This window comes from Oncorhynchus nerka, linkage group LG2 (assembly GCF_034236695.1).
Source record: "Oncorhynchus nerka isolate Pitt River linkage group LG2, Oner_Uvic_2.0, whole genome shotgun sequence".
Lineage (NCBI taxonomy): Eukaryota > Metazoa > Chordata > Actinopteri > Salmoniformes > Salmonidae > Oncorhynchus > Oncorhynchus nerka.
This window is the reverse complement of record NC_088397.1, coordinates 36170506-36181390: the sequence shown is the minus strand read 5'-3', so window position 1 is coordinate 36181390 and position 10885 is coordinate 36170506. Positions and strand designations below refer to the sequence as shown.

At 37.1% G+C, this 10885-nt stretch overlaps 1 protein-coding gene across 1 annotated transcript in view; it reads left to right on the top strand.

The window, feature by feature from the left end:
• Nucleotides 1-2130: 2130 nt before the first annotated feature.
• LOC135572418 (oocyte zinc finger protein XlCOF22-like) overlaps nt 2131-10885 on the top strand; it is a 52349-nt gene continuing 43594 nt past the window's right edge. The window contains exon 1 of the mRNA XM_065020255.1: nt 2131-3341. Coding sequence (XP_064876327.1) covers nt 2966-3341 — 376 coding nt within the window. The 5' untranslated portion in view covers nt 2131-2965. The remainder of the gene's footprint in view (nt 3342-10885) is intronic.

The window sequence follows — 10885 nt, the reverse complement described above, 5'->3', positions numbered from 1 at the left end:
CAAACAATGACGTTTCTCATTTCACGCTTTCAATTGTCTTCATGTGTACATAATTAATTTCAATACATATGAACCATATCGATTGCACAATTGGCCTATGAGGATCCGTAGGGCCGTGATCATTGACAATTCACATTACACAATATGTTTGAAGCGTGCGCAACAAGCCGCGCTCCGCGATAATAACTATAAACAATAACTGATGGCCCATCTCCGGATCGCAACAGATAGTTCAGATGAAAGGTAACATGAAACGTAACAGAGTCGGTGGACTTACGTGGATTCATGGACACACAGAACTTCTGGATCAGATGGAGTTAAGGAAGAGAAAGCAGCGAGATCAGGCGATGGCAATTTCCTCCTTTTATGGAGTTGAGATCTGTCGGACATTTCCACCTGACCTAATGAATTAAAGGATTATTCCACCAACTCCATGGGCCTTTTCTACAAATATTTTATATTCTCCAAGTTTATCATTTTAAAAGGCTAATTAATCATTAGAAAACCCTTTTGGAAGTATGTCAGCACAGCTGAAAACTGTTGTTCTGGTTAAAGAAGCAATAAAACGGGCCTTCTTTAGACTCAGCATTTGTGGGTTCGATTACAGGCTCAAAATGGCCAGAAACATAATAACTTTCTTCTGAAACTCGTCAGTCTCTTCTTGTTCTGAGAAATGAAGGCTATTCCATGCAAGAATTTGCCAAGAAACTGAAGATCTTGTACAACGCTGTGTACTACTCCCTTCACAGAACAGCACAAACTGGCGCTAACCAGAATAGAAGGAGGCCCCGGTGCACAACTGAGCAAGAGGACAAGTACATTAGTGTCTAATTTGAGAAACAGATGCCTCACAAGGTTTCAACTGGCAGCTTTTTCAAATAGTACCTGCAAAACACCAGTCTCAATGTCAACAGTGAAGAGGCAACTCCAGGATGTTGGCCTTCTAGGCAGTTGCAAAGAAAAATCCATATCTAATACCGTTTTTAAAAAATGAAAAGATTAAGATGGGCAAAATTACACAGACATTGGGCAGAGGAAGATTGGAAAAAAAGTGTTATTGATAGACAAATCTAAGTTTGAGGTGTTCGGATCACAAACAAGAACATTCATGAGATGCAGAAAAAATTAAAAGATGCTGGAGGAGTGCTTGACGCCATCTGTCAAGCATGGTGGTTGTCAATGTGATGGTCTGGGGGTGCTTTGATGGTGGTAAAGTGGGTAAAAGGGATCTTGAAGAAGGAAGGCTATCACTCCATTTTGCAATGCCATGCCATACCCTGTAGACGGAGCTTAATTGTGCCCAATTTCCTCCTACAACAGGACAATGACCCCAAAGCACAGCTCCAAACTGTGCAATAACTATTTAGGGAAGAAGCAGTCAGCTGGTATTCTGTCAATAATGGAGTGGTCAGCACAGTCACTGGATCTTAACCCTATTGAGCTGTTGTGGGAGCAGCTTGACGGTATGACACTTAAGAAGTGCCAATCCAATTGGTTGGAGGTGCTTCAGGAAGCATGGGGTGAAATCTCTTCAGATTACCTCAACAAATTGACAACTAGAATGTTAAATGTCTGCAAGGCTGTAATTGCTGCAAATGGAGGATTCTTTGAAGAAAGCAAAGTTTGAAGGACACAATTATTATTCCAAATATAAATCATTATTTATAACCATGTCAAAGTCTTGACTATATTTCCTATTCATTATGCAACTAATTTCATGTATGTGTTCATGGGAAAAAAAGGACATTTCTAATTGAACCCAAACTTTTGAACGGTAATGTAGTTTCAACAGGTTTGAGCAACACAGAATTTAGAAGAGTCACATTATTATAGATGACGTCCCACACGCCCTCGAGCGTGCGCGGCGTAGCCTTTATGTTACACTGGCCATGTTCGAGAGCATTGAAATCCATGCTGAATTGTGAGTAAATGGTGACTGGCTGACTGATTTATAAATAATAATGAGTAGTTATTTATGATGTAAGGTGATTTGAAAATCCGTCATTTGCCAGTCGCCTGCAGTGTCGAACAAGCCCAATACCAAACAAATCAGGTTGTTGTTCGATGAAATGAAGCTTCAGACGTCATTGATGACGTGCTGTTGATAAAGTGATATCGGCACACTCTAGGGCGTGAATACTTCAAAGCACACTGCTTTGAAGTATACAGTTTAGCGATTTCGACGCAATGCCTCGTAGCTCCGGAATAAACATAACTTCCCTACCGAAAAGTTGACAAAACAAAAATGAGCAAGCAGGTATGATTTTCTCATTTGTTTTGAGCCCACGGCAAGAAGGCACCAGAGCCTACCATGCTAATGCGTTCCCACTAGATAACACAACCACACGGTACATGGAAAGCATGAGGTGTGGCTAACATTTGCAAGCTTGAGCTAGCTACGAAGCTAGCATACAAACTGTAGCACAGAGTACATCCTCCATATGGCATTGAGAAATAGTGCATTGTGGGAAGTTGAGAAGATATCTGGAAATAAGCGAATAAATATGTAATGACGCAAAAACATAACTGTAACCAGTAACCAGTTACTAATGCTTCAACCACACTGTTTTGTTACACTGGCGAGTAAAAACTAATGCTTTCTACACTTTAACCTGTTGTCTGAAGATAAAATGTACATTTTACTCAACTTCGTTACCCACTCCAGTCAGCAGATGGCGGTGTGGGAATTTAAGGTTATGCTGTTGGTGTGACGAATATTCTAGTGGACGGAACGCTTCTTTCAACAGCAGCAAAAGTTAGCCAGACACCTCTGTAGCTTGCTAGACTAAATAGCCGAACCAATAAAGCTCTTTAGACGCTTTCGTATATATTAACCACTATGTTCTAAACCCTCTTCTGTCGTCTAGTTAGTTATCCGATTTAATTTAATATTTACGGTGTTGTTATTAGTCAGCTAGCGGGCTGGTTAAGTTCGCATTAGCCTAGCTAGCTAACAATTCCGACCATGAGTTTACTAAGGTACTCTCCTAAGAAAGAAGAGGGGGTCTGCTGGACGGAGAAAGAGGGTCTGTGGCTGAACGTTGTCGTGAAAGAGGAGGAAGAGGATGTCAAAATACAAAAACAAGTAGAGAGTGAGGCTGTTACAGTGAAAGAAGAAGAGAAAGACGTTTCAGTGAAAGAAGAGGAAGACGCGTTCAGAGTGAAAGAGGAGGAAGATGTTACAGTAAAAGTAGAAGAGGATGAGGAAGATGCCGTTTTTGAAGTTAAAGAGGAGGAGGGGGAGATGACTGTCACATCGAGAAATGAGGAGGAAGAAGAGGAGGAAACTGGATATCTGGGCCATAAGATGGTTTTGAGAAACCGGGCCCTGATGAACACTAGTAAGTACTGGCACACATTTGTGCAGTAGTCTAGTTCCATGCTGTTACTATAGTCTAGTTCCATGCTGTTACTGTAGTCTAGTTCCATGCTGTTACTATAGTCTAGTTCCATGCTGTTACTATAGTCTAGTTCCATGCTGTTACTATAGTCTAGTTCCATGTTACTATAGTTACTATAGTCTTGTTCCATGTTACTATAGTTACTATTGTCTAGTTCCATGTTGTTACTATAGTCTAGTTCCATGCTGCTACTATAGTCTAGTTCCATGCAATTACGATAGTCTAGTTCCATGCAATTACTATAGTCTAGTTCCACGCTGTTACTATAGTCTAGTTCCACGCTGTTACTATAGTCTAGTGCCACACTGTTACTATAGTCTAGTTCCATGCTATTACTATAGTCTAGTTCCATGCTGTTACTATAGTCTAGTTCCATGTTGTTACTATAGTCTAGTTCCATGTTGTTACTATAGTGTAGTTCCATGTTGTTACTATAGTCTAGTTCCATGTTGTTACTATAGTCTAGTTCCATGGTGTTACTATAGTCTAGTTCCATGTTACTATAGTTACTATAGTCTAGTTCCACACTGTTACTATAGTCTAGTTCCACGCTGTTACTATATTCTAGTTCCACGCTGTTACTATATTCTAGTTCCATGCTGTTTCTGTAGTCTAGTTCCATGCTGTTTCTGTAGTCTAGTTCCATGCAATCACTATAGTCTAGTTCCGTGTTACTATAGTTACCATAGTCAAGTTCCATGTTGTTACTATAGTCTAGTTCCATGCTGTTACTATAGTCTAGTTCCATGTTGTTACTATAGTCTAGTTCCATGCTGCTACTATAGACTAGTTCCATGCTGTTACTATAGTTTAGTTCCATGTTGTTACTATAGTCTAGTTCCATGTTGTTACTATAGTCATGCTGTTACTATAGTCTAGTTCCACGCTGGTACTATAGTTACTGTAGTCTAGTTCCATGCTGTTACTATAGTCTAGCAATTACTATAGTCTAGTTCCATACTGTTACTATAGTCTAGTTCCTTGCAATTACTATAGTCTAGTTCCATACTGTTACTATAGTCTAGTTCCATGCTGTTACTATAGTCTAGCTCCATGCTGTTACTATAGTCTAGTTCCATGCTGTTACTATAGTCTAGTTCCACGCTGGTACTATAGTTACTGTAGTCTAGTTCCATGCTGTTACTATAGTCTAGTTCCATGCTGTTACTATAGTCTACAATTACTATAGTCTAGTTCCATCTGTTACTATAGTCTAGTTCCATGCTGTTACTATAGTCTAGTTCCATGCTGTTATTATAGTCTAGTTCCATGTTGTTACTATAGTTTAGTTCCATGTTGTTACTATAGTCTAGTACCATGCTGTTGCTATAGTCTAGTTCCATGCTGTTACTATAGTCTAGTTCCTTGCAGTTACTATAGTCTAGTTCCATACAGTTACTATAGTCTAGTTCCATGCTGTTACTAAAGTATAGTTCCACGCTGGTACTATAGTCTAGTTCCAAACTGTTACTATAGTCTAGTCCCAAGTTACTATAGTTACTGTAGTCTTGTTCCATGTTGTTACTCTTGTCTAGTTCCATGCTATTACTATAGTCTAGTTCCATGCTGTTACTAGTCTAGTCTAGTCCCATGTTACTATAGTTACTATAGTCTTGTTCCATGTTACTATAGTTACTATTGTCTAGTTCCATGTTGTTACTATAGTCTAGTTCCATACTGTTACTATAGTCTAGTTCCATGTTACTATAGTTACTATAGTCTAGTTCCATCCTGTTACTATAGTCTAGTTCCATGTTACTATAGTTACTATAGTCTAGTTCCATGTTATTACTATAGTCTAGTTCCATGTTGTTACTATAGTCTAGTTCCATGCTGTTACTATAGTCTAGTTCCATGCTGTTACTATAGTCTAGTTAGTTACTATAGTCTAGTTCCCTGTTATTATAGTCTAGTTCCATGTTGTTACTATAGTTTAGTTCCATATAGTCTAGTTCCTTGTAGTCAATTACTATAGTCTAGTTCCATCCTGTTACTATAGTCTAGTTCCATGCTGTTACTATAGTCTAGTTCCATGCTATAGTCTAGTTCCATGCTGTTACTATAGTCTAGTTCCTATAGTCTAGTTCCATGTTACTATAGTTACTATCGTCTTGTTCCATGTTTACTCTTAGTCTAGTTTGCTGTTACTATAGTCTAGTTCCTTGCAATTACTTAGTCTATAGTCTAGTTCCACTATAGTCTAGTTGTTACTATAGTCTAGCTCCATGCTGTTATTCTAGTTAGTCTAGTGCAATCACAGTCTAGTTCCGTGTTACTATAGTTACCATAGTCAAGTTCCATGTTGTTACTATAGTCTAGTTCCATGCTGTTACTATAGTCTAGTTCCATGTTGTTACTATAGTCTAGTTCCATGTTACTTTTGTCTAGTTCCATGTTGTTACTATAGTCTAGTTCCAGCTACTATAGACTAGTTCCATGCTGTTACTATAGTTTAGTTCCATGTTGTTACTATAGTCTAGTTCCTATAGTCATGCTGTTACTATAGTCTAGTTCCACGCTGGTACTATAGTTACTGTAGTCTAGTGCCATGCTGTCTTATAGTCTAGTTCCTTCAATTACAGTCTAGTTCCATACTGTTACTATAGTCTAGTTCCTTGCAATTACTATAGTCTAGTTCCATACTGTTACTATAGTCTAGTTCCATGCTGTTACTATAGTCTAGTTCCATGCTGTTACTATATGCTGTTACTATAGTCTAGTTCCACGCTGTTACTATAGTTACTGTAGTCTAGTTCCATGCTGTTACTATAGTCTAGTTCCATGCTGTTACTATAGTCTAGTTCCTTGCAATTACTATAGTTACTATAGTTCTAGTTCCATGCTGTTACTATAGTCTAGTTCCATGCTGTTACTATAGTCTAGTTCCTATAGTCTAGTACCATGCTGTTACTATAGTCTAGTTCCATGCTGTTACTATAGTCTAGTTCCATGCTGTTACTATAGTCTAGTTCCATGTAGTTATTATAGTCTAGTTCCATGCTGTTACTATAGTTCCATGTTGTTACTATAGTCTAGTTCCATGCTGTTACTATAGTCTAGTTCCATGTTACTAGTTACTGTAGTCTAGTTCCATGTTGTTACTATTGTCTAGTTCCAGCTTACTATAGTCTAGTTCCATACAGTTACTATAGTCTTGTTCCATGCTGTTACTATAGTCTAGTTCCATGTTGTTACTATAGCTGGTACTATAGTCTAGTTCCATACTGTTACTATAGTCTTGTCTATACTGTTACTATAGTCTAGTTCCATGCTGTTACTATAGTTGTTACTATAGTCTAGTTCCATGCTGTTACTATAGTCTAGTTCCACGCTGTACTATAGTTACTGTAGTCTAGTTCCATGTTACTATAGTCTAGTTCTGTTACTATAGTCTAGTTCCTATTAGTCTATAGTTCTGTTACTATAGTCTAGTTCCATGTTACTATAGTTACTATAGTCTAGTTCCATACTATAGTCTGTTACTATAGTCTAGTTCCATACTAGTTGTTACTATAGTCTAGTTCCATATGTTACTATAGTCTATGTTGTTACTATAGTCTAGTTCCATGTCTGTTACTATAGTCTAGTTCCATGCTGTTACTATAGTCTAGTTCCATGCTGTTACTATAGTCTAGTTCTGTTACTATAGTCTAGTTCCATGTTACTATTACTATAGTCTAGTTCCATGTTGTTACTATAGTCTAGTTCCATACTGTTACTATAGTCTAGTTCCCTATAGTTACTATAGTCTAGTTACTGTTACTATAGTCTAGTTCCATGTTACTATGTTACTATAGTCTAGTTCCATGTTATTTATAGTCTAGTTCCAGTTACTATAGTCTAGTTCCATGCTGTTACTGTTACTATAGTCTAGTTCCATGCTGTTACTATAGTCTAGTTACTGTTCCTGTTACTATAGTCTAGTTCCAACTGTTACTATAGTCTAGTTCCATGTTGTTACTATAGTTTAGTTCCATACTGTTACTATAGTCTAGTTCCACGCTGTTACTGTAGTCTAGTTCCATGTTGTTACTATAGTCTAGTTCATGTTACTATAGTTACTATAGTCTAGTTCCATCCTGTTACTATAGTCTAGTTCCATGCTGTTACTATAGTCTAGTTCCATGCTGTTACTTAAAGTATAGTTCCACGCTGTTACTATAGTCTACTTCCACGCTGTTACTGTAGTCTAGTTCCATGTTACTATAGTCTAGTTCCATGTTGTTACTATAGTCTAGTTCCATGTTACTATAGTTACTATCGTCTTGTTCCATGTTAATACTCTTGTCTAGTTCCATGCTGTTACTATAGTCTAGTTCCTTGCAATTACTATAGTCTAGTTCCATACTGTTACTATAGTCTAGTTCCACGCTGTTACTATAGTCTAGTTCCACGCTGTTACTATAGTCTAGCTCCATGCTGTTACTATATTCTAGTTCCATGCTGTTTCTGTAGTCTAGTTCCATGCAATCACTATAGTCTAGTTCCGTGTTACTATAGTTACCATAGTCAAGTTCCATGTTGTTACTATAGTCTAGTTCCATGCTGTTACTATAGTCTAGTTCCATGTTGTTACTATAGTCTAGTTCCATGTTACTATTGTCTAGTTCCATGTTGTTACTATAGTCTAGTTCCATGCTGCTACTATAGACTAGTTCCATGCTGTTACTATAGTTTAGTTCCATGTTGTTACTATAGTCTAGTTCCATGTTGTTACTATAGTCATGCTGTTACTATAGTCTAGTTCCACGCTGGTACTATAGTTACTGTAGTCTAGTTCCATGCTGTTACTATAGTCTAGTTCCTTGCAATTACTATAGTCTAGTTCCATACTGTTACTATAGTCTAGTTCCTTGCAATTACTATAGTCTAGTTCCATACTGTTACTATAGTCTAGTTCCATGCTGTTACTATAGTCTAGTTCCATGCTGTTACTATAGTCTAGTTCCATGCTGTTACTATAGTCTAGTTCCACGCTGGTACTATAGTTACTGTAGTCTAGTTCCATGCCTTTACTATAGTCTAGTTCCATGCTGTTACTATAGTCTAGTTCCTTGCAATTACTATAGTCTAGTTCCATACTGTTACTATAGTCTAGTTCCATGCTGTTACTATAGTCTAGTTCCATGCTGTTATTATAGTCTAGTTCCATGTTGTTACTATAGTTTAGTTCCATGTTGTTACTATAGTCTAGTACCATGCTGTTGCTATAGTCTAGTTCCATGCTGTTACTATAGTCTAGTTCCTTGCAGTTACTATAGTCTAGTTCCATGCTGTTACTAAAGTATAGTTGTTACTATAGTCTAGTTCCAAACTGTTACTATAGTTAGTCCCAAGTTACTATAGTTACTGTAGTTCCATGTTGTTACTCTTGTCTAGTTCCATGCTATTACTATAGTCTAGTTCCATGCTGTTACTATAGTCTATAGTTCTAGTCTTCCATGTTACTAGTTACTATAGTCTTGTTCCATGTTACTATAGTTACTATTGTCTAGTTCCATGTTGTTACTATAGTCTAGTTCCATACTGTTACTATAGTCTAGTTCCATGTTACTATAGTTACTATAGTCTAGTTCCATCCTGTTACTATAGTCTAGTTCCATGTTACTATAGTTACTATAGTCTAGTTCCATGTTATTACTATAGTCTAGTTCCATGTTGTTACTATAGTCTAGTTCCACTGTTACTATAGTCTAGTTCCATACTGTTACTATAGTCTAGTTCCATGCTGTTACTATAGTCTAGTTCCATGCTGTTACTATAGTCTAGTTCCATGCTGTTACTATAGTCTAGTTCCATGCTGTTATTATAGTCTAGTTCCATGTTGTTACTATAGTTTAGTTCCATACTGTTACTATAGTCTAGTTCCACGCTGTTACTATAGTCTAGTTCCATGCAATTACTATAGTCTAGTTCCACGCTGTTACTGTAGTCTAGTTCCATGTTGTTACTATAGTCTAGTTCATGTTACTATAGTTACTATAGTCTAGTTCCATCCTGTTACTATAGTCTAGTTCCATGCTGTTACTATAGTCTAGTTCCATGCTGTTACTATAGTCTAGTTCCAGTTGCTGTTACTATAGTCTAGTTCCTGTTACTGTAGTCTAGTTCCACGTTGTTAGTCTAGTTCCATGTTGTTACTATAGTCTAGTTCCATGTTACTATAGTTACTATAGTCTAGTTCCATGCTGTTACTATAGTCTAGTTCCTTGCAATTACTATAGTCTAGTTCCACTGTTACTATAGTCTAGTTCCATGCTGTTACTATAGTCTAGTTCCACGCTGTTACTATAGTCTAGTTCCATGCTGTTTCTGTAGTCTAGTTCCATGCAATACTATAGTCTAGTTCCATGTTACTATAGTTACTATAGTCAAGTTCCATGTTGTTACTATAGTCTAGTTCCATGCTGTTACTATAGTCTAGTTCCATGCTGTTACTATAGTCTAGTTCCATGTTGTTACTATAGTCTAGTTCCACGCTGTTACTATAGTTACTGTTATAGTCTAGTTCCATGTTACTATAGTTACATGTTGTTACTATAGTCTAGTTCCACGTCTGTTACTATAGTCTAGTTTGCTGTTACTATAGTCTAGTTCCTTGTTACTATATAGTTCTAGTTCCATGCTGTTACTATAGTCTAGTTAGTTACTAGTTCCATGCTGTTACTATATTCTAGTTAGTCTAGTTCCATGTTTGTTACTATAGTTCTCAAGTTCCATGTTGTTACTATAGTCTAGTTCCATGCTGTTACTATAGTCTAGTTCCATGTTGTTACTATAGTCTAGTTCCATGTTACTATTGTCTAGTTCCATGTTGTTACTATAGTCTAGTTCCATGCTGCTACTATAGACTAGTTCCATGCTGTTACTATAGTCTAGTTAGTTCCTATGTTGTTACTATAGTCTAGTTCCATGCTGTTACTATAGTCTAGTTCCATGCTGTTACTATAGTCTAGTTCCACTATAGTCTGTTCCATACTGTTACTATAGTCTAGTTCCATGCTGTTACTATAGTCTAGTTCCATGCTGTTACTATAGTCTAGTTCCATGCTGTTACTATAGTCTAGTTTACTATAGTTACTGTAGTCTAGTTCCATGCCTTTACTATAGTCTAGTTCCATGCTGTTACTATTCTAGTTCCTTGCAATTACTATAGTCTAGTTCCATACTGTTACTATAGTCTAGTTCCATGCTGTTACTATAGTCTAGTTCCATGCTGTTATTATAGTCTAGTTATGTTGTTACTAGTTAGTTCCATGTTGTTACTAGTCTAGTACCATGCTGTTGCTATAGTCTAGTTCCATGCTGTTACTATAGTCTAGTTCCTTGCAGTTACTTACTAGTTCCATACAGTTACTATAGTCTAGTTCCATGCTGTTACTAAAGTATAGTTGTTACTATAGTCTAGTTCCAAACTGTTACTATAGTCTAGTCCCAAGTTACTATAGTTACTGTAGTCTTGTTCCATGTTGTTACTCTTGTCT